Below are 24947 nucleotides of genomic sequence, written 5' to 3'. Positions count from 1 at the left end.
TCCAGTCTCCAGGAACCACACTCTGCCCCCAGGTCACAGCCACTCAGAGTCCAGATACAGAAGTAGGACATGGTCAGCCTTGCTCAGAGCACAGAGTCCTCACCAGGTGACAGACCACAGACAAGTCCAGTCCTTCCTGTCTGGGTTTTCATTAGCATCCCAGTCGTTCTGGGCCTCCTTCACCAGGCAGGGGCTATGGAGCCTGGACTGACCCCAGGCATCTTGTGGGACTCTGGGTGTTTCCCAGGCTCTGCCCTGGGGACCTCCCTCCTCCCGGGGAGACCTATCTGTCCCAATTTCTTAGGAATGAAGTAGAGTGGGTGTTTGCTACAACTTAACGGGGTCCCCCCCAAGGGAGGGGATTCCTGGTTCCCCCAAGAGTCCACCACACAGTCTCCAGCTACAAGATGACAAAAAGATTTATTGGGGAAGTAAAAAGTGAACAAAAAGTGAACCGACCGGCCTTGGTCGCAGACCAGACTCGGGAGCCGAAACTGCCGACCACGAGTGCAGGATCAGGGCCCAGACTCGGGAGCTGGAGCCACCCACATGTGTGCAGCCCAGACTCGGGAGCTGGAACTGCACGCACGTGTGCAGCCCAGACTCGGGAGCTGGAACCGCGTGTACCTGTGCAGCCCAGACTCGGGAGCTGGAACCGCGCGTACGTGTGGCCTTCTAGCCTGGTTATAAGGGAAACATCCCAGCCAAACTTGCCACACGCACGTGACCAATGAGGATACAACACTTACAGAGCATGCTAGGCCGCACGCAGGTGGCCAATAGAGTTACAGTCTGTCTCATAGTATCTATTTGAACCAACCTATCATTCTAGTTAGAATTGACGCATGGATTTGGCGGGGACTGACAGGATGCAGGTGGATACGCCTATGCCTACTCTTAGCACATTCCCTTGAAGCTCCCAGGACTCAGGTGGTCAATTTACATAACTTAACATAATAAAGGGGAGCTTCCCTGAATAGGGCGGGGGAGATCTTAGTAGAGATGGAGTTGGCCTCTGCTCTTATCTGAGCTGGAGTCAATCTGAAGTCCCTCCACAGTTAATGATGGCACTGGCCAGATCTGACCTCCCTATTACAAGGACCATTGCTTAAGAGATTAAAAACTGGGCTGTGTGCTGGTAGAATTCCAGCCTTGAGCACAAAAGGTCAGAGTCAGTGCCTTGATCCTGAGTTCCAGCCCCATAATTGGCAAGCTGGGGCACACACACACACACACACACACACACACACACACACACACAGTAGAAGGACACTTGTCCAGTGAATCGGACTATTTGTTTTTGAAAATATTTTGAGAGTCCATTTTAGATGAAATTATATGCTAATATGACAGCATGTTTAGGGTGGGGGGTTGGTAAATATGGCTATGTGCAAGTAGGATCACCACCCATTTAATAAGTGTACTCAAGCTGGACATCACTGGCTATACATATAATCCTGGCTACCCAGGAGGCTGAGATCTGAGGCTTGCAGTTCAAAACCAGCCAGGTTAAGGAAGTCTATGACACTCTTATCTCCAAATAACCAGCAAAAATCCAGAAGCGGAGCTGTGGCTCAAGTGGTTGAGTACTCAGACTTGAGCCAGAAAGCTAAGGGAGCCAGGCAATGATGACTCAGGCCTGTAATTCTAGCAACTCTGCAGGCTGAGATCTGAGGATCACAGTTCAAAGCCAGCCCAGGCAGGAAAGACCTTGAGACTCTTATCTCCAATTAACCAACTAAAACCCAGAAGTGGAACTGTGGTTCAAAGTGGTAGAGTGCTAATCTTGAACAAAACATCTCAGAGACAGCACGTAGGCCCTGAATTCAAGCCCTACAATGGACAAGAAGAACAAAAAAGCTAAGGGAGCATCCTGGCCCAGAGTTCAAGCTCTGAATATCAGGGTGCATGTGTGGATGCCATACACACACACACACACACACACACACACACACACACACACAAACGTATGTTCAATAATCACAATGAAATGTATGCAGGAACACCCTGCTGCCCAAGTTCCAGGCAGCTAAGGAGAGGATTGTGGGGGTAGAAGAACACTTAGAAAGAGCTCAGATGGATCTAACCAGACCCTATTGACAGGCTCAAGTCCCTATACCCCAAGGAAGTAAAAACTTGCAGTAAAATTGCCTTCTGTTAAAAAAAAAATGCTAATTGCTGACCCTTTCAGGCATGAATGCAAGAAAAATGAAAAGGATATTTGGAAGGACCGAGTGGAAACCTTTTTCTGCACCTCACATTAGAGTGAAGGCAGAAAGGGTATTTGTCTTAAATGTCTCTTGGATGGGAATAAAATGGATTTCCTCCTTTTCTCTCTAGATGTGAATGTTGCTGGTAATAATTCACAAAGCATTTTCCTATTTGTCTGGTACTTCAATTCCCCCAGTAAATGTTTAACTGTGATTGGATGTGAAACAAAACAGGAATTAGCACTGAAGACTTTACCGTGTAGGCAACCTTACTCAAAATACATTATAATTATGGCCCCATTTGAATTGTAATTCCAATTGTGATTTGAATTATGCAGGATGTGAACCATATGAAAGATCAGATTTCCTTTCCCTTTCTTTCCTCCTCCTCTTCCTCCCTCCTCCTCTTCCTCTCTCCTCCTCCTCCTCTTCCTCCTCCCTCCTCCTCCTCCTCCTCTCCTCCTCCTCTCCTCCTCTTTTTTTTTTTTGGCTATCCTGGGGCTTGGACGCTGGGCCTGAGCACTGTCCCTGGCTTCTTTTTGCTCAAGGCTAGCACTCTGCCACTTGAGCCACAGTGCCACTTCTGGCCGTTTTCTATATATGTGGTGCTGGGGAATCGAACCCAGGGCTTCATCTATAGGAGGCAAGCATTCTTGCCACCAGGCCATATTCCCAGCCCCTCTCCTCCTCCTTCTTCCTCTTCTTTTTTTCTGAGTAGTTTATTGGAGATAAGCGTCTCATGGGCTTTTCTTCCCGGTCTGGCTTTCAATCCCGATCCTCACATCTCAGCCTCCAGAGTAGCTAGGATTCTAGGCTCAAGCCAGGGACAGCCTAGATCTATTCTCCTTTTTCTACAAAGAAGTAAACAGAGGGAAAGGAAGGTCAAATCACTTACAAGAGGTCATATCACTTGTAAGAAGCCACGGGAGGATTCTCACTCAGCCGAGCTGGCTCCTGTGACCGCTCTCTTGCCTATTAGTTTATGCTGCTTCTGGTTCAAAGGACTTACTGCTTATTAATGAATGGAACTGTTTCTTGATTATTTGAGTACTTCTGAATTTCTCACAGGAAGCTAAATGAAGTCAACAAGTATGAATTGATATGAGGGTTGATGATAAATAAACAATCAGGGAAGCAGAATAATTCATAAATATTCTTGCTGCTTTGGGCTTTATAATATATGTACATTTCATTACAGAGTTTTATGCATATTTATCACTTTAGATGGCTTTCACCTGTCGAGTTTTAACTAGATTATGAATTTTCTGTGGTTAGAAAGTACACGTTCCTAATACTGGCAGGTCTAGCCCAGGAGAGCAGTGACGCATTCTTAATGCATGTGTCAGGTTAATAGAGGGAGCTCAGAAGAGCTACTTACAGGTCACACACACCACAAAAATATTTTCAGTTATTTTCCAAACTGTCTGAATTGGAAAAACTGAAATCTAAGGTATGTTTTAGGGGTGATGTTTACTTTTCTTTTTGAAGATATTTAAATATATTCTTCTGACTTCGAGAGAAATCATGTAGACATGATTCCTTTTGGAAGGATCCCATAGGCTCTAGGGTTTTAAGAGCCTTATATAAAACAGGAGAATTCCATGTCCAAGCCAGCTGGGCTATAGAGTGAGACTTTGCCTCAAAATTAAAAAAAAAGACTTTGCCTCAAAAAATATATATAACACACATATATACACATACATATATGTGATACATACATATATAAGTGATACATACATATGTATATATGTGCAATGTAATATAGACATATCTATGTATAACATACATAGATATATGTGTGCTTATATATACATGTATTTATGTTATTTATGTGTATATATATATTATATACATGAGGAGGTTGAGATTTAACGGTCCTGGTTCAAAGCCAAAGCCAACCCAGGCAGGAAAGTCAGTGAGACTCTTATCTACAAATAATCACAAAAAGCTGGAAATGGAGCTGCAGCTCAAGTGGTTAAACAGCCTTGGGAAAAAACTAAGGTCCTAGATCCTGAGTTCAAGCCCCAGAATGGCACAAATCTTATACATTCTATGTAAAGATGATGATGATTATTGTTAATTACTATTATTATTTTGAATGTGTGTCCACTGTGGCTTGAACTCAGGACCGCTTACTCTTGCTTGCTTTGCTTGCTCATGGCTGGTACTCTACCAGGGCTGCCAGTCCAGCTCTTTGGCTGGTTATTTTGGAGATGGAGTCTTGTGGACTTTCCTTTCCCAGGCTGGCTTCAAACTCTGATCCTCTGATCTCAGCATCCTGAACTTCTAGGATTATGGGTATGAGCCATTGGTGCTCAGTAGAATTGGCTCAAGTGGTAGAGTGCTAACCTTGAGCAAAAAGAAGCCAGGGACAGTGCTCAGGCCCTGAGTCCAAGCCCCAGGACTGGCAAAAAAAAAAGTATTAAACAGAAGGGCTACAGTTACATAGGTCAGGCAAAGAGTAGGTTGCTTTTTAGACAATGTCACCCACTGTCTCGCAGTTTTCCCCTCCTGTCCACAAGTTGTCTAGTTCATTTCCAACACCATATCCAGTGAGTCCCACTGCTGCATTTGTTTACTCTTTGTACACCTTATGCTCGCAAAGACATATAGACAAACAAACAAAATGAAAAGAAAACAAAAACAGCAGTAAAGAAAAAAAAAACCACTCCTGTTTCCATTTCCTGGAGTTCTTTTCGGTAAATATTACTGTGCTATGATCAGATGCACATAGGCATTGAGCCTTTCTGTTCCTCTTCCAAGAGTAAAATGCCAGAGCTGAAAAGATAGGAGAAAGTGAGGATCAATCCAAAAGTTCCAAACACCAAATAATGAGTGTTTTCAAAGGTTTTTCTTTCCTGTGGAAGAAAATAGTCAAGGAAAGAATGACTTCAACCCTCCAGAAGTAGAGACCACCTATCTCTTTGCAGAGTGAAAGGGCCACTGAGTGCCCAGCACAATTAGTACACTAGGAGCTACATATCATCACTCAAGTACACCACTCCAGGAAGAGAGAGATTACAAACTCCTGGAGCAGAAACCGATTCACATGTAAAGACCAGGAAATACAATGGCATTGGACTTTTCAACAGCTGCCTTTGTTGCCTAGGACCACAAAACAGTGCCATCAAAATTCTCAGAGGCATCTATTTTCATTTAGAATTCTGCACTAAGCCAAGCCTTCAAGCAGTATAAGAGACAGAAATGGATATGGACAAACATGCCAGGCTATAAAACTTACTTCCTTGCATTTTCTTCCACTGAAAAGAGGGGACTTGAGCCGCTGAGTCAGGGTGGGGAGAGAAAGGGGAGACCCATGAAAGGAATATCACTGATCTAGATGTGTTGTAATCATAAATTGGCATGTTGAGTTGAAGCCACTTTGTGTAACTTGAAGATCCTAAAAAAATAAATAATGAAGACAACAAAGAGAAAATAAAAGAAAACAGAGGAACTAGGACCAAGGAAGCCAGAGAGCACTCACCAGAGAGCATGAAGGGAGACCCTGCTAAAACTTAAGAAGCAGGCTTGGAAGATTGTGGTGGGAAAGCTGTGTGGCAAAGAGCCAAGCACCCTTAAGCTGATTGCCCTGCTGTGCTGGGCTGCCCTAGCTTAATTGCCCTTGGTTGTTAAGAGGGTACAGAGCAGTGGGGAAAATGGAAACTCACAGCAGCAAGACCTCAGGGGAGTTGCTTAGGCCCAGAGTGGGGGCAGCCAACGCCTCCTGTTTGTTGAGAGTATTTAAGGCAAGTCCCCTTTGTTGGGGTTTGCCGGGCTGGCTCAGTGGTTTGGGGGAAAGCTCCTCACTGAGCCCATGCTGGCATAGCTCAATAACCATTGCTCCCTGAAAATCTTGGATGGTCTCTTTCCCCGACTGGTTGTTTGGCCTCCTCTCCCCACATGGTAACCTCTAGATCAGAACACAGAGCACACCAGGACCAAGTACTCCAACAAGAGCAGAAAGAAATGGAGCCTTGCTAACATGGAGAAGAAATACCCATTTCCATAGCAGGACTGTGATGGACACATTTGAAATCAGCACTGAATATTGATTAAAGGGCTCTATCCTGGAATAGGAAAGTAGAAGATGGAATGCTTGGGGGGGGGGGATGGGGTGCTGTAGTTTGGGCCTGGAATGTTCCCCCCAGTGGCAGATGTGTTAGAAGACTTGACTCAGCTTGGTGTTCTGGGGGGAAGGGGGAAACTTGATGAGGTAGGAACTTTGGGGAGGTTGTGGGTCATTGAGGACGTATTCTTGGGGCGGTGGGGTATGGGTCAACAGTCTCTTCCTTGGTCTCTGCTCTACTCTACAACATGCTCCTGCCTGGAGGGGCCTGCCTCACAACAGGCCCATAGCCACAGAACAAAGCAATCATGGACTGGAAAATCATGAGCCAAAAATAAACCTTTCCTCTTTTAAGTTGATTATCTTATGCATTTGTTACAGTGCTTGGAAGCTGACTAACACAACATGCATGTCGATTGTGTGTGTGTGTGTGTGTGTGTGTGTGTGTGTGTGTGTGTGTTAGGGTCATAACCTGGCACAATATTGCTAAGTGTTACCCCTAGACTCTTTATTAGGGAATTAATATGTACTGTTCAAAAAGTAAGAACTAGCACATTGTTTAGATGTAGGTGGGTAACGATCAGAAGCAATGTCTAAGGACGATTGACTGTGGGCAGCAAACACTGGGTAACGAAAAGGAGCTGCTGTTTTATTGTAAGATTTGTGATCCTCTTTGACTTTATAAAACCAATTACTTACCTGGCACTGGTAGCGCAAGCCTGTAATCCTAGGTATTCAGGAGGCTGACATCTGAGGGTCATGGCTCAAAGTCAGCCTGGGCAGAAAATTCCATGAGCTTCTTATTTCCAGTAGAGCTATGGCTTAAGTGGTAGCACACTAGGCCTGACCAAAAAAGCCCAGGTCCGGGCCCTGAGTTCAAGTTCCAGGACTAACAGTACAAAAAATAAAAACCAAACACACACCTACTACCTGTGCTGTTTTCCTTATATATAAAAAAAAAAAACCATTACAGAGAGAAGTAATACTGCTTGGGAATCTTCAGTTCTCCAGGGCTTAGAGACTAATTCTCATATTCAACTGGACATCCCACTACCTTTCACTTACACGATTGCTATGTCCATTAAAAGCCACATGGAGACTTGTCCCCAGTGTATCAGTGCTGAAAGGAGCTGGGGCCTTTAAGAGACATTTGGGTCAGAGAGGATCTACCCTTGTGAAAGGATGAACACACTCACTTTAGAGGGATGAAGTCATCACACGAAGAGTGGACTATTAGAAAGCAAGGCTGCCTCTCTTCAGCACAGGCTCTCTTCCCGCTGTTTCCTATGAGTTCAGCCCTCATGGTGCACCTGAGGCCCTCGCTGACCCCACAGTATTGGAAATGACATTACACTACCGATGAGACAGCTGCTATAATGTAACAGACTCACACAATGATATTTCACCCTATGCAGAGCATGTTCTGATAGATCAATTCCTCGTCCCTCAGTAGCTCTCAGGGGATACAGTCACACTTACCTCCTCCTTCTGCAGAGATGACAAAGGAGGCTTCAGGAAAGAGTTATCCAAGTCACATGACTAGCTTTCTCAATTCCAGTTCAGAATCGGGAAGCATCAATAAAGTAGTCACTTGATTATTGATAAAGATGCTGTAAGGAAACCCCCACATTTCTGATATCTAGTCCAGATCATTTTCAGCTGAACAGGGTTTCCAGAAATGAAGAAATGGCTTGTGATTAAATACTGCATTCTCTTTGTTGGTATAGTGTGGTTCTCTAAGGAATTCTGCAGTCAAACAAGCCTGATTAATCTATTATTTTCCAAACTAGGGTTAGACTGGAACCCCAAACTGGCAGATACTAGAGGGGGGCACTGGAGGGGATAAATCATTGACAGGAACAATGGTCCCTAAATCATGCATCTAAATTCATCATCTGAGAGAAGTTACATTTACAATATAGTCCTCTGGCCTACCAAGAGACAAGTAGCATAAGTAGGCTAACCATACAAATCTGTACTTTGAAGAGTTTTGTAGGGAATCCTGATGTGTTCTCAGGTCCTTACCTATTGCCAGGACTCAAGAGCCTGGACTTCACAAAAACTAGAGGAGTTGGATTTGTGTGTGTGTGTGTGTGTGTGTGTGTGTGTGTGTGTGTGTGTGTGTGTGTGTGTGTGTGTTCCAGTCCCGGAACTCAGGGCCTAGGCACTATGCCTGAGCCTAGCTCAAGGTTAGCACTCTACCACTTGGAAATGGAGCCACAGCTCCATTTCTGACTTTTTTGTGGTTAATTGGAGATGAGTCTGATGGACTTTCCTACCTGGGCTAGCTTTGAATCTCAACCCTCAAATCTCAGCCTCCCGAGTAGCTAGGATTACAGGCATGAGCCATTAGCACCCAGCTCTAGGTTCAAGACATTTTATACTATATATATTTAAAATGGAAAGAAAGGTTAAAAACTTAAATACATGAAATCATTCTTGAGCACTGTCAAGTCTAGTAACAAAATGCTACTCAGATTTTTCTCTAGTTTGTTCATCTTGCCTTTTAGTTGGGGCTGATTCTCCAAAGTAGCTGAACCATGATCATTTACCATCTGAGTATTTTCTGCCAGATCCTTTTGTTCCTAACACTATGCTTGTGAAAGTGGAGTGGAAAGACATGAGGAAATCACCTGTTGAAGCACTTAGCCAAACACTTGGGAAAGATAAGTGACATGTAACAGACCTTTGTGAAGAAAGTGTTTCTATAGCACCCTCTGGTGGCTGCTTGTGAGTAATGCACTCTATTCAGTAGAGGCACATCTGAAGATACTTGTGTTTAGACCATTTCATTCCTACAGGGCTGCTAAGGGTAGGAAAACTAAAGTTTGTTAGAATCATTGTTTTCAGTAGGCCATTTCTTTCTTACACTTTATTAACACGATCCTGGCTCACTCACTTTGATTAGTGCAACAAACTAGTTTTGGAGTTCAGCACTGATGCTTTTGCCTGGCTTCAAGGAAGCTACTACTCTTGCATTTTTCAGTCTTTTAAAAGAAGGATCACAAAGCTGGGTGCCAGTGATACTGGTTGTGTAAGAGTCCATGAGTCTCTGATCTCCAAGTAGCTACCAGAAAGCCAGAAATGGAGGGAGCTATGGTTCAAGTGGTAGAATACTAGCTTTGAACAAAAAAGCTCAGGGACAGCACTCAGATCAAGTGCCAGGAATCACACACACACACGGACCACAAAAATCAGAGTCAAATACCCTTTATACTCAATGACAAGCTTTAGGCTGGAGATGAAGCCTTGCATGTGCAAGGTTCTGGATTTCATCTCCAGCATCCTTCACCTACCACCCCCTCTCCCCAACAATAAAAACATGAGACCATTCAGGAACTAACTCATTTGCATTTTTCTATATTTTACCATGTTGTGGTACATAGGTTTTAGATGTTTATTGAAAATGTTATCGACCCTCCAGGATATAGAAACAAGAGACTTTTTACTGTTTTTTTTGTTTGTTTGTTCATTTATCTATCTTTGGGAGTGTAAGGGGAGGCACAGAAATGGAGGGACAAGTGGTGAACAAATGCAGCAGTGGGCTCACTGGACACTATGTTGAAAATGAGCTTTACGATGTGTGGGAAAACTGGGAGAGAGTGAGGGAAGAGGGAAGAGGAAGAGGTGAGATACGGTTCAAAAAGAAATGTACTCGTGACCTGACTTCTGTCCCTGTAACCCCTCTGCATATCAACCTTATCATAATAATAAAAAATTAAAATAAGAAATATATTATGGGCTTTGATTTTTCCTTCTGTCTTGAAGTTATCCCATCGCATCTTCTCAGTTCCACAATCTAAGGTGGTCATAGGGTGTGTGTGAGTATTGACACATCATCCTTTCTCTTTTCCAAGCAATTCCACTTTCGTACTTTCCAACGCTGCTCAAAGTTGACTTTGGAAAGACATTACGACTCATTGGACCATGGTTCAGGACTCTGGCAGTTGTATTGCAATCTTGTCTATCTGCCCTGCCTTTTCCTGTGGAACCACCAATACCAGTAGTCTAAATTTGCTTCTAACACAGGAGAGTAAATCAAATGGATGATGAGATTCATCGAAGGATATTAGAGCATGTGCTTTCTTATATATTCGTGTGGTGCAGTTTATGCCTTCAGCAATTATTGATGCACAATTATGCTAGAGCACTGTTAATTAAACTTGGATAAAACAGTAAACAAGCTCCTGTGTTCTTGGCCTTCACATTCTAGAGTAAATACAATCGACACATAAGAAAAGTAAATTAGGGTGAGGAGATTGAGAGTAAAGAGATGCTATTTTTGATGGCGGATTGAAGGAAATTGTCTCTCAGATGGTACTTTCTGAGCCAAGAGCTGCAGGGAGGGAGCAAGGCATGCAAACCTGTGGGGCCAGGCAAACTAGGTACATCGGGCAGCACAAAGACTGAGCCCAGCCAAATGAGGGGGTACAAGCCTGTAATCCCAGCTCCTTGGTAGACCGGGGTGTGGTGGGGAGACAGGAGGATTTTGAGTTCAGGGCAGAAATAACAACAACAAGGCGGTGGGAGCTGTTACCTAGCAAGGGCAAGTTCCCAGATGGATCATCTGCACCGAAAGAGGAGCGTGGAAGTGGAGTTGCAAGTTTAAGCGCAAGGCGGCCCTTGAAGCAGCAGAGGCAGGTGGCGCGCTGGAGGTGGTCATAGCTGTGACTCAGGCAGCGCTCAGATTTCGCAAGCATTCTCCCATTTCTTCGAAGCTGGATCATAACCTAATTTCTTTTATTTCCAGAAGCTTCTTTCTATCCCAACAGGCCAGCTTCTTACTTGGAGGCAAGAGTCTCTAAGAATGAGAGATTGCCAAGCAACCTGTCAGACCTAACCTACGCTGTCCTCCCTACCCTCCGATATATTTTTTTTTCTCAAAGAACGATTACTCCTTGAGTGTGTCTGGGTTTTTATCCATTGCTCTCAGGAAGCTACATCATAGTTCTCTTCAGGATGCCAGCATCATCAGCAACCAAGGTCAGTGGGAAAATCTGAGTGCAGAGTACAATGGTGTGGTCAGGAAGGCTCTAGAGGCTCTCTGGACAACATTCTGGAACCTTCCTGGCTTCTGGATTGCTTTTCAGCTACCCACCAGACCAGTTTCTCCAGTGTTCTTCCCCATTGTCCCAGAAATGATTGTGCTTCCCGTGACAGAGGTATGAGGCTGCGAGGGATTGTGCAAAGACTCTTATCCAAGATCACCTTCACCCATAGTGGGAAATATACCTTTATCGTGTGTGTGTGTGTGTGTGTGTGTGTGTGTGTGTGTGTGTGTGATGCTGAGATTTTGGTGGCGCTAACTACAGCAGAAACCTAACCTATGTGACTTGCGAACAGCAGCAGCATCTCAAATCCTCAGGCACACCTGGGCCTGAGGGTCCTGGTCTTTGAAAACTCTACTGTCAAAGTTTTAGGCTTGAGTCCCACTCAATCTCAAGGGCGTGGGCTGAGGCATGTCACTTACATATGCTGGACCTCAGCTTCTTTACTTGTGAAGCAATAATAAAAGAATGCTTCCTTACATAATGGTTAGGAAGAGTTAATATATGCATAACAGAAAAACTGTAATTCTAACTACTCAGGAGACTGAGATTTGAGGATTATGGTTCTAAGCCACACCAGGCAGAAAAGTCATGGGACTCTTATCTCTAAGGCATTGGGGCAGAGCAAGAGCAGATGCTTGCAGAAAGTAAAGCCCACACACAGGGAAGGCTTCCAAGGATGATGAATTGTCCCTGAACTGAAAAGTTACTGGATCCCAGGGGTCACAGAGCTCAGAATCAGAATGCATATACTATCCCGTCAGTCACAGCCAGTGCTATCTGGATGAAGGTTTCTATAGAGAATTGGGAACTATTTTCTTTAGGTATTTGCTTGAATTGCATGGTAAGCAATGGCTTCTACAATCTTGCACACCTGCCAGGGCTTTCTTTTTGCTAGACACCCTAACCAGTCCAGTTTCTTTCATAAATGTTGGCACTGAATAGCTGCCTCCTCCTCCTTCTTCTCCTCTTCCTCCTGCTGCTCCTGCTGCTGGTATTGGGGCTTGAACTCTGTACCAAGAGAGGCTTTATCACTTGGGGCGGGTACTCCACTATTTGAGCCACACCTCTACTTCTGGCATTTCGTGGGTTAATTGGAATTAAATCTTAGATTTGTCTGCCTGGGCTGGCTTCAAACCACAATCCGCAGATCTCAGCCTCCTAAGTAGGTAGGATTACAGGCGTGGGCCAATGGTGCCCAACAACAAATGTACAATTGAAATGGATTAAACTCTAAAACAATTGTGCTCCCATAATTTAAGAGTTTAAGAGACTACAACTGTCTTTGTGTTGACTGCTGCATGGTCTTGCGCTCATTCACAGTGAAAATTCTGGGTTATTTATACAGAGGGCTTGTTCTCTGGCTAAGCCCTTTCAAAGCATCTATAATTTAGTCCCTGTAGCAATCATTAGCAGGCACCACATATTGTTATTCTCACTTTTGAGATGAGAAAGCAATGGCTTAGAAAGTCAAAGTGTTTTAGAAATAGCTTTGGAGGATGTTAGTAGAACTAGTGAGTTAACAATCAGGAGTCAACCGTCCAACCCGGTCTCCTTTATTCACAGCATACGCTGTGTCAGAGTGTGGGTCTGAATGTCAGGCTCACACTCATTATGAGCCTTGTGGCAGCGGCTGGCTGCTTAACCTTTGTGCGCCTTGGTTTCTTCTGTGAAACCATGAGTTCTGAGGAACAAATGCAAAGCGCTTACTATGGTGTCTGGCACTGAGTTAGTAAGCATGGAGTTAGTTACTGTTAGCCCTTCAAAACACTGTTGTACTGTTTCCAATGCTGACAAAATGACATTAAACTGAAAGGAACCAATTAATTGTCATCAATGATGTGACAGTTATTGTAAAAGCATTGGGAAGACACAGCACTTGGTTCTCAGAGCTATGTCTGCTTTTCTGGAGCAGGGGTCTGTAACACATAACTGTGCACATAGCAACGATGTGCTTCCTGACCAGCCTGCAGGCCTCAGTCCTGAAAGGATTTGCTGCACAAGACGAGCATAGGACAAGAGGCAGCCGTGTAGACAGGCAGCAGTTGTTGTTGTTTATAACCAATTTTTTTTTTTTTTTTGGCCAGTCCTGGGCCTTGGACTCAGGGCCTGAGCACTGTCCCTGGCTTCCTTTTGCTCAAGGCTAGCACACTGCCACTTGAGCCACAGCGCCACTTCTGGCCGTTTTCTGTATATGTGGTGCTGGGGAATCGAACCCAGGGCCTCATGTATACGAGGCAGGCTCTCTTGCCACTAGGCCATATCCCCAGCCCCTTTAACCAATTTTTTAGAGAACAGAGTTCTCCACAGTGCTTGTTCTGCTCAATCAGCTCTTTTGCATGTCACGGTTATAAATGGGTTAGGGCCTGGTATCTAAACCAGGGGACAGAGCCACTAATGAGAAGTTCCTGTTTTGGTGAATTAACTTTCCATTATGACAAAACACCCATGGCAGTCCAATTTACACAGATCAGTTTTGGCTCAGGGTTTCAGAGTCCATTCCCATGGCTGTCTAACCCTTTGCTGCAGGACCTGTAGGGACCCAGTCCATTGTGGCAATAGTGTGTGGAAGCAGAAACCTGTTTACTTCATGAGAGCCGGGAGCAAAAGGAAGAATGAACCAGAGTTCCATTTTACCCTTCAAAGACATAATCCCAATGACCTAACTTCCTCCCACTAGGCCCCACCTCTTAAAGGTTCTGCCACCTCTCAGTAATGATACAGGCTGCTGCTGCTGGGGCTCGTTTTTAGGTCCAAACCACTATCCATTCTCACTAAAATAATGGGAATCTGGGCTGGGAATATGGCCTAGTGGCAAGAGCGCTTGCCTCCTACACATGAAGTTCTCGGTTCAGTTCCCCAGCACCACATATACGGAAAACGGCCAGAAGGGGCGCTGTGGCTCAGGTGGCAGAGTGCTAGCCTTGAGCGGGAAGAAGCCAGGGACAGTGCTCAGGCCCTGAGTCCAAGGCCCAGGACTGGCCAGAAAAAAAAAAAATGGAATCTAAGAGGTGAATGGGAATAAAGCTCTCTGAACTGGGTATGAGTTCTGATGGTGAGAAAGGTCCTGTTAAAGATGCTGCTTAGTCTAAGTACTGCCACAACCATTAAACCCAGAGTATCATGGAGTGCAGATATTGTACATTTCAGTTTACCTCTAGATCCATGGGCTCAGATTGTCTGCAATCTTGTTTAACTATCTAGGTGTTTTATATAAATTCTGAAGTTTGGAAACTAGGAATCATCAGGATGGATTCCAAATTGGGTGGGAGATTAAAAATGTGGTAAGTGACTGACTCAGGGCTGCAGCAATATGTCTATGTGGTATTATTTTTTTCTTAACTGTGGATGCCAAATGTCCTCTATGGACTAGCACTTTTCTATGGGGAGAAGTTCTCTAGTTATTCATGGGAAATGCTACTGTGTCTATTTACATAGCTTTCTCATAGACTGTCAAAGCTAAGGTCAACACTTTGTTTCATTTTTTTCCTTCTAAGCATCTTATATAGTAGCTCAGTTTCTCAAAGTTGGCTCTCCACAGACCACATAAGGAGGAAAGAAAAGGCTCTAAGTAACAACAACAACCAAAAAATGGATGACACAGAGTCCATATAATTCAGGAAAACCTTCCAGGGCCACTTGAAGAACATCTTTTGCTTTTGAAAAACATAACTTTGCTATACATTCTTACTCATCAATTAAGTTGTTAAGTTGTGAAATTGAAGCTTTATGGACCTAGAAATTATAAAGAATATATATTGAATAGAAAAAAAAGAACATCTTTTGCTCATCATCTGGACAACCTTAATTATTTGATTTCCAAGACAGACTAGGATCACAATGCCAGAAGAGGAAGGTTTTATAGACAAAACCAAGTGATGGCACAAAGAAGCTAATTTTATACACATAAAACATAAAAGGGATATTGCTGATAAAATCATCTAGTATGGGGGAAAAAAAAAACCACCCCTTTTATCTCAAAGTATCCCTGAGGCTTCCTTAAATTGTAGTAATTTAGCCAGGTGCTGGTGGCTCAGGCTTGCAACCTCAGCTACTTGGGGCTGAAATCTGAGGATGGTGATTTGATCCCGCCTGGGTGTGGCAGTCCAGGAGATTCTTATCTCCAATAAACTACTCAGAAGGAGCCGGAAGTGGTGCTCTGGTTCACGAGGTAGAGTGCTAGCCTTGAGCACAAAGAAGCTCGAGGACAGTGCCCAGATCCTGAGTTCAAGTCCCAGGACTAGAAAAAAAATGTAGTGACTTGTAGATAGAAATGAAGAGCCTTGAAGTATATTGACAACAAAGTCTGTGGTTTAAAATATGCTCTGTTAACAATTAAAAAAAATCAATCCTTTATTTTTCAAGAGGTACGTTCTTTAATATGGGAGGAGTGTGGCCACATAAAATGTATTATTGTTGGGCTGGGGATATAGCCTAGTGGCAAGAGTGCCTGCCTCGGATACACGAGGCCCTAGGTTCGATTCCCCAGCACCACATATACAGAAAACGGCCAGAAGCGGCGCTGTGGCTCAAGTGGCAGAGTGCTAGCCTTGAGCGGGAAGAAGCCAGGGACAGTGCTCAGGCCCTGAGTCCAAGGCCCAGGACTGGCCAAAAAAAAAAAAAAAAAAAAAAAGAAAAAAGTATTATTGTTGATGTTCCAAGAGGCCTGAAGTTCCACTGCAGTGGAAAGCCCTTGTTACTTTAAAATGAACTGTTTCAAACCTATAGCAACACAAATGACTAAAATCTCAAACATCACTGATGTTATCTGCCACCCAATTCTTCAGTCAGTGATCAACACACATTTAAAGGTAGGTCCTAAATTCCATCTGTTCCAAGGGAATGTGGTGATGGGAAAATTGGATAAGAAACAGAGACTCAGTGGAAAGGACCTATGACGCCTGTAATCTCGCCTGGGTGGTTTCCATGGAAACATATAATTCAGGTCTGAGGGCTTTGCTGATGTTGTTTGGCTGCTTAAGCCTAAAGACATTACAAACAAAAACAAAACAAAAGCAGTGGTGACTAGGAGTCTCTGGACCAAAGAGGTAAATTCTCTATTTCCTGGCCAAAAAAAAAAAGGAACATGTCGCTAAAACTTGCAAATGAAGAACGATTTGTAATCTCACCCCTCAAAGTCCCGGTTACTATTGAAAACGGAGAACTCTGGCACAGGAAGAAGCTCGGGGCAGCCTGTAGGGTAACTGGATTCCTCCATTCCCATCTTTCGCAATTCAACTCACTGCAATGCTGGCTCACCCTGCCTGTGTCACCAGCCAGCTTACCACGGGTGCCTGGGCACAAGCAATGCCTCTTTTTCAATTGTTTAACTCTGAGGAGAAAATGTAACATCCACCATCTTTGAGAGAACCTATCAAAACATTTGTTTTTTCCATTTCCTCTGCCTTTGGAGGATTCTGGGAGGGCAGTTTGCTTCCTGGGGGAGCCCACATGGGATGAGAGTCTGCGGGGGATGACAGCTGCCTGAGGGGCAGCCCTGGAGGGCCGCATCTGTCCAGGCTTCCTGGAACACACCAAGGGGACCTGGACGCTCTTGGGGACGGTGTTAGGCGGAAGGGAATGTGGCCATGGAGTAGACTCTAACAGAAAAAAACCCAGGGGCTGTCTTTTTTAGAGCACCATTTGGTGTAACAGGCTGTGTTGTATGTAAACACTTGTCTTCCGATGAAAATATCCCCAAACCAATTATCTCATTATAATTCATATCAGGTCAAAAAAGGAAACGCATACACAAAAAGTCTGTTTTAACCTGAAATAGTTCTGTTGATATTTGACCAGTGGGACATTTGCTTTAAACCACGAGATATCTCCATCTCCAAGTACAAAAATCCCTTCTCCCCACCCCCCACCCCCCAAGCCAAACAAACAAGGAAACAAACAAAACCCCAACCCCACAAGTCAGTTTCAATAATTTGGAAGAAATGAAACTCTAAATATTTACAAGAAATAAATCACAAAACTATTTACAAAAATACACAGGCTTATATGCATTAACAATTTACACCAGTTCACAAAAATATTAAAACATAAAAAATACACTATATAAATTAAAAACTCAAAAAGTATGATCTAAGACTTCCTAAGATGCTTCTCTCATGCAGGTCATGGTTGAAAAATCAGGTTTTGCTATCTCAGAATCTAAACTGTAAAACAACCATTAAAAAAAATTCTTTGAACATTAACAGTACTAATCAGATAAGGAGAAAAAAAAGACCCTCTGTGCACACCAACATTATCTTGCACACATTAAAATACATCATTCCCGACATTTCTGTAATACACAGTACTGACAATCACATGCTTCTAACCATTTGGAAGTAACTTTCTGACATACTTTTGCTTTCATTATTTCCTTTCTCTCTCTGCTCAGGTGATATTTGGCCAATGTAGCGAATGTGTGACAAACAGGGCTGGAAACAGAGAAATGGACTTTGCAGGCTCCTTGATGAACCAAAGCAGTGAATTTCCAGTTTACATCGCATGCACCAGCTACTACTTCCAAAGCGCGAACCTCCTCCTCCTCCTCCCCCTCACGTTCCTGGTCCCTCCACACAGAACTAGGCCTTGAATTTTTCAACCTGACCCTACATTTTAAAAACGGCTTTGCCATTATCAGAAATGCGCAGGCCCTCCCTTTGGGACCATCTCAGGGAATTCTTCAAACTGAGTGGGTAAAATATGTGAAGGTATGTTAAAAAGGAACTGGAAATACAGTGAAGAAATAAGGCTCAGATTAAATGTATTAATAGGAAAATGACAGCCCTGGGAATTTTAGCGAAGTTCCTAGCCAGACCTCTAGATTTCAATCTAACCAAACTGTGTGACCAGAATCTTGCCAAAATGGTAAAATTTGGAGACATGGCTATAAAAGTACCAATAGAATTAAATCATGAGTTTAATGCATAAGGCAGGTCCATTTCCTTGTCATAATTCTCCATGTCAACACTGAGAATCTGAGTAACATTCAATTACTGTATGGGTGAAGCTCACGCACAGTAAACGATGCTGAGGTAACCTGGCTCACAGTGATTTGCCATCCAATTTCTACCCCACTTCAGGAAGGGAAAGATGCAGGCAAAGTTTTTCAAATAGCAGAATCCAAAGTTAAGGCTGTTGCTACATACATTAAGTGACTCTAGACTTTTATCTAAAGTTTGCATTTCACACTTACACCAGCAATTTGAATCATTATTCTATATGCAAAATATTTACCTGATAGCTCCAAACCCATAGGATATTATTAACAAAGAAACTGTTCTGATGAGTTAACCTTAGTATTTATAAAATAGACTTCAGTTTCAGGAGTAAACAGTGTGTGTGTGTGTGTGTGTGTGTGTGTGTGTGTGTGTGTGTGTGTGTGTGTGTGTGTGACAAATCCACAAACATGCGAACTGGCCCAGGTCCTCCAGGCCGTCAGTTACCAAAGCCACGTGTCTGTCTCCTTGTCACACTAGCCCCTCTTCCTAACCTCCATTCTGCTGGTACGAACCTTTGGGGCTGGCGTGGTCTCCAAGGGCAATGGGCTGCCTACTACACAAAAAGATGATGGTAAGGGTAAAAAAAAGAAGAATGCTACAGTCACCAGAGAGGAAACTCCTGTGTGTAGCACCTGATAGATCTGCCTGCCAGATGGAAGATTCCTGGCAGGTTTCTCAGCACTGACCATGGATCAATTAGGTCTACATTTCTGATGTAGATGTCTAAATTTCCACAGGCCTTTCTACTTATTGATGTCTTAAGATTGCTACTCTGGTCTTTTATTGCACCTGTCTGGTCAATTCTGGGGAACACAAGAAAACCTTACAGAGTATTTCCATACATAAATGTCTTGTTCTTAAGACTTTTATTTCTTTTTCTGAATATAAATCTTTAAAATGCAATCACATGACTTTTTTAAATTAAAAAGACTGGCATGAATTCTAATCTTTATACAATTTCACAGCAAGAATAGCAGCATGATTTTAGCTTCCTAAAGGATCTCCTCCTTTGCTCTAAATAAAAGATAATTTCCAAGTTCTAAAAAGCCACAACAGAAGCCATCCAGTATATGGAACGAAGCCTCCTGTGTCTTCTACAAACTGAGCATGTAAAACATATGAATGGATATATAAAACTCAAGTATTATCACGACGGAATGAAATGTCAATCTAAGCTCATTTTCTAAATTCAGGACTGCCTTGCTAGTTTGGGGTATTTGTGGTAGGGCAGGCTGAGAAGCAGAATGGAGTCACAACTTTCAAAAGAAAGTCTTGGGTATTAAACATGTTTAACATGTCTACAATTATAAAGAGCTGTTCCTGGAAATGCTGGTGTAGATGATACTCAGAGGGTGACCACACAGGCACACAGGAAGCACACACCATGGGACACCCTGGGATGCACGCGGCAGCTCTGCAGCGCTCGCAGCTGGTGAGAGGGGGCTGTGTGCTCGCTCACTCAGCGCTCACTGCAGGGACCTGCGGTTTTAAACCTATGATCCAGAGTGACTTTAAGAAATGCTAGGGAACCTGTATTCTGGTTTAGAAACTTGTAAATTTACATTCATGAGAAATTGTGTTCATCGAGTTCAACTATGCTGATCTTTTCCTAATGAAAATGAGTTGCTGTTTTAGGAGAGCAAATAGTGTCACTGGAATTAGAACATTATTACATGGGGTGGGAGGTGGGGGATCTGCAGAAAGGCAGCACATGAAAAGCTTGCTAGAGTTTTCTGGTGGTAATGAAGCCCACTGACAATAAGAACTTGGATTGTAATTTTTAAAAGCCCCAAACACCTCGTACAGTGATAAGAGCTTGTGCATCAACCTGTAAGCAACACACAGAAATAAGAAGACAAAGTACGGTTCTAAGTCTGGCATTTTACCATAGCGCTGTGAAATGGCTAAAGTCCTAATTCCTTTACTTAATTCTCACATTACTAGCTGTCTTTTTTAACTGAAGGATCTGAGGGTTTTTGCTCCACTCTAATTTAACATATAAGCCCCTTCCTGACAGATAATGAAATATAATGGAAAGAGTGTCCACCTGAGCAAGCTGTGCGGCCCCTGATGGGGAAGTAGGAACACAACAGGAAATGGAGAAGCCCACCAGGAAATAGATGCAAACTGCTCTGAGCTAGGTAGCAAATGTGCAGATGAAAGGACAAAGTTATATTCCATCAGTTAAAGGCAGTCCTCTGGCTCTTACAAAATAGCCTTGTATGGAAAGTACAGTCTGTGACAAATTTCTTTACTTACTAGCTTTTCAATACAGTGCTTTACAATCATCGTATTTCGTTTAAAGACAAAAATAACAGTTTATAGATGGAAAAGATGGTAATGAAGCAGGAAGGGGAAAGATGGTGACTTGTTTATTTCTATAATTATTTTTTTCCTTTAATGTGGTTGGTCGGAGGTTTTATAGCTTTTTTTTTTAATTGTTTTGGTTATTGAAAAAAAATAGAACAGTCCACTGTCCAGCAGAGGCTGCTTCAATTCTATTGCTCCCCAGGCTCATTCTGCATGGATCTGTGTGTCAGGGTGCTGTAAAGACAACTCTGCGGGCAGGAAGGCACCTTGCCCCAGCGCAGTGGCGTATGTCCTGCTCTGTGGGTGGGCAAAGCCAGAGGACACATAGGCGCCCATGCCACCCCCTCCAAAGGCCCCTCGCTGGTGCTGAGGCAAAGAGTGGTAATCCTCCAGGTTGTCGTACTGGGACACAACAGTCATATTGTTCTGGCGCTTGCTGTGTGTTTGGTACTGGTACACCACGCTGGGGTCCCTCTCCAGGTTCTGGGTGTGATGGAGTTTTAGGCTATGACTCCGCTCTGGTTTAGGGGGTGGGACCGCTGACTGAGCAAGGTGTTCCTCCTCCTTGTAGCAGTCTCTGGAGTGTTTCTCTGGAGCGGGCGGCTGCCTGGTGCGAGGTCGCTCTAGCTCTTTGGAGAGCCTCCCCTCTTTGTGGTTCAGTCTTAAAGACTCCTGCCCTGACATGGTGTATTTCCCTCCAGAGTTATGGTAGCTGCCCGGCTCAGAAGGCTCTGGAATCCCTTTGGGCCCATAATCGAACTGGCCAGCTGTCTGGGGGTAAGGTGGCCCATTCTTTGATTCACACAGTTGCCTATGGCTTGCTTCCTGATGCACTCTGTGCTCTGGGAGGCCACAACCCAGGTCATGAAGCTTCCTGTTCCTCAGGCTGCCTTGCTTCTGCGGGAGGGATGGTTTTTCTGCCTGCGCACTGCCGTAGGCTCCATGGTGGTAGGTTCTATCGAACTCTGGCTCTGGGTGTTTCCTGTAGAAGCGTTCATCTCCCTCAGGACTGACAGCCTTGGCTGTGTGCCGCCCATCCTTCCCCTCCGCCACCGAGAGAAGTCCAGTTTTCCCAGGATCGGATTTACTACGCAAATGGATGACATAGATCCCTCCCAAGTCATCTTGCACAGCCGGGGTCATGTTATCATACTGAGACATAACAGGTCCTTTCACCTTCTGCCGCGTGCGGCTCTCTCTGCGGATGGATTGCATTCGGTATTTTTCCATGTCCTCAAGATCCCATGAGGTGTAGGTGTGCTTTACATCGGCAGCTGGGGGCATGTTGACTACATTATGGTCATTGCCAGAGAAATAGCCAGTCACATTGGCCCGGGGACGTGGGGGCAAACCAGCATAGCTGTACACATTCTTTCCTTGCAGCCTAGGATTGTAGAAAGCAAAATCGCGGTTGGGTAGGCGGTGAAGGGGCCTCAACTGCACCGTGCCGTAGGCATCCACATCACATAGGGCCCCATCAGGGCTATAATAGGAACTAGAAGAACTGGAATATGGACTATAGCGGTAGTGGACACGTCCATTCTCAAAGTAAGGCTGAAGCTGAGTTACATGATAATCTGAGCGGGCCTGGGAGGACTGATATGGCTTATACTGGTATAGGGGTCTTGGACAATAGGCTGGTTCATCATCTGGGGGAACTTCTGTCCGTGAAATGGGAACGGAACGAATCATGGAAGATGGGGGAGCATGGAGGGACTGCACCCTCCGGATGGTAGGGTATGGTGGAATATCTTCAGGGTAACAAGCACCCCTAACAGAGGAGCTTAAAGAAGAAACATACTCAACCCGGCTGCATGGCTTGGAGTGGTGTCCAGATGTGTTTCTTCCTGGGGCCACATAGGTGTTATAATGAGGTCCCATGGAGGTTGGTGGCTCAGATCGGGCACCGTACACCTGGTGCTGCTCCAACTTGTTGTGATGCAGAGATACACTTGAGGGACGGAACTGGCAGTTTGGAGTCATATTGAAATGCACACAGTTTTCTGGACCAAAGGGCTCGGGGGCAACATCAGGCCTAGAGAAGGAGGAATAAGCTATTTTCTGAGAAGCATGCTTAGGTTGTGGAATAGGGAGTGGCAAAGGGAACACTTCCTCCACCGAGGCTGAGGAAGCGGCAAGAAAGGAGTGGTAGTTTGAACTGCTGGTGGCATCTGCACTGTTGGCGTGCATGGCAGCAGCCATTTTGCTTTCCACTGTCCTTGTGGGCGGCACTGGGGCAGCAAAGCCACAGGAGTGGCCAGGGAAGGACTCGGCTCGCATGTGGAGCAGCGGGGCCCTAGGACCATCCCGCACTTTCTCAGGCAAGCCTGGCTGCGGAGCAGATGTGGTCATGGGACACGGAGCAGCTGCACTGCCATCACTGACAAAGAGGGGTGCAGGGTCACTCATGGCTCGAGGCTCAGGGGGCCTCTCGGGAGTGGGAGCCATTCCTTGGACCTGTTGGAAGATAAGACGATCATCTTATAAGTCCATTTTTTTTTAATGCTTCCCCTATGAAATCAAAGCTATTACATTTCTAATGTCCATGTTAAGGCTACTTGAGTAGCAGCTAGAACTTTCTAAGCCATGCAGTTGTCCTGTATCTGTTCCCATGGACATGAGAAGAACTCACTGCTGAGAAGAGACAGAAACTTTAGCATTCTATACCCAACTTTCTCTAATCAATACAGGTACTTGACGATAGAATAAGCTGTTGGTGAAGGCTGAGAAAAATAACAAAAAGTCCTGAAACTCAAGTTTAAAAATACCCAGCCTGATACCAAGGACGTTTCATTCAATAGAAACAGCTGATATTATCTTCTGGGAGGATTTTGAAGTGATTCACCGAGTGAATGGTTTTAAATCCCCAAATACAGGGAAGAGCAGTAATGTGATTTATGAGGTCACTGTTTCTACCCACCTTCTGTCTACACCGTTTGTGACCCAGAGGCCAAATATGACCCTCATAGCAATAATACACCATCTATGAGAAGCAGTTGCCACAAATAGCATGCTCCAGCAAGGACTAGAAAATTTTAATATCTTTCAGTTCAAGGTGACTACCAAAAAACCCTCAGTACTTTTATTTTGAAAATAAGTAAGAAAACTAGAGCCAGACACAGTGACTTATGCCTGCAATTCCCTCATGAGGACTGCAATTAGAGAACATCCTAGGCAACAAGTTCTTTTTTTTTTTTTTTTTTGGCCAGTCCTGGGCCGTGAACTCAGGGCCTGAGCACTGTCCCTGGCTTCTTTTTTGCTCAAGGCTAGCACTCTGCCACTTGAGCCACAGCGCCACTTCTGGCCATTTTCTGTATATGTGGTGCTGAGGAATCGAACCCAGGGCCTCATGTATATGAGGCAAGCACTCTTGCCACTAGGCCATATTCCCAGCCCAGGCAACAAGTTCTTGAGACCCCCCACCTCAACAGAAAAAGTTTAGCAGGAAGCAAAAATAAGAGGCTTATAGTCCAGGCAAAGAACAAGGCCTATCTTAAAAATAAGCAGAACAGAAAGGGTTAAAGTAGTAGAATGCTTGCCTACTAAGTATAAGGCCTGAGTTCAAAGCCCAATATGGCCAAAAGAAGGAAAGAGAGTGAAACTTTAGCATTCTATATACAATGTTCTCTAATCAAAACAGGAACTTGACTACAGAATAATCTGTTGGTGAAGGCTGAAGAAAATTAAAAAAGAAAGTCCTAACATTGCGGGACACTGGTGGCCCATGCCTGTAGTCCTAGCTACACAGGAGGCTGAGGTTTGAGGATGGAAGCACAGAGCTAGCCCGGGCAGGAAAGTCTATAAGACTCTTACCTCCAATTAACCACTAGAAAACTAGAAGTGGAACTGTGGCTCAAAGTGGAAGAGTTCTAGCTTTGAGCAGAAAAGTTCAAGGACAATGCCCAGGCCCTGAGCTTGAGACCCATGATCAACAACTGCAACAACAAAAAACTCCCAACACACTACTGTCTTCTATTTCTAAAAAACCTACAAGATAGAATCTTACAAATGTCTTCAGAATGAAGTGTTTTCATCACGTAGATACGAATGGTGGCACAGACTGACTAAATGACTTGCCTAATCCTACTTGCTCAAGTCACAATCAGTCAGTGATAGAGCTGGCAAAGAAAAAGAACTGACAACATCTAAGGCCTTGTTTGTTTCATTTGATCATGATCTTTTTGTATTACTATAAGGAAATTAGAGGCTTTACAAAGAAAAGGTACCAGGAAGAGTTAAGCTATAGTCATCAAATACCTATTTCTCCCTGAGAGGGAAACCAATAGCCAAGCAAAGAGAGAGTTCAACCTTAAAC

The 24947-nt window shown here is 44.2% G+C and overlaps 1 protein-coding gene across 3 annotated transcripts in view; it reads right to left on the bottom strand.

The window, feature by feature from the left end:
• Nucleotides 1-16964: 16964 nt before the first annotated feature.
• Arhgap32 (Rho GTPase activating protein 32) overlaps nucleotides 16965-24947 on the bottom strand; it is a 136408-nt gene continuing 128425 nt past the window's right edge. For all 3 annotated transcript variants that reach the window (XM_048343646.1, XM_048343647.1, XM_048343648.1), the window contains one exon: nucleotides 16965-23089. In XM_048343646.1, the coding sequence (XP_048199603.1) occupies nucleotides 20837-23089 (2253 nt within the window). In that variant the 3' untranslated portion in view covers nucleotides 16965-20836. The remainder of the gene's footprint in view (nucleotides 23090-24947) is intronic.

Source organism: Perognathus longimembris, chromosome 3, assembly GCF_023159225.1.
Source record: "Perognathus longimembris pacificus isolate PPM17 chromosome 3, ASM2315922v1, whole genome shotgun sequence".
In the NCBI taxonomy this organism is placed as follows: domain Eukaryota; kingdom Metazoa; phylum Chordata; class Mammalia; order Rodentia; family Heteromyidae; genus Perognathus; species Perognathus longimembris.
This window is presented reverse-complemented; position numbering and strand designations above follow the sequence as displayed.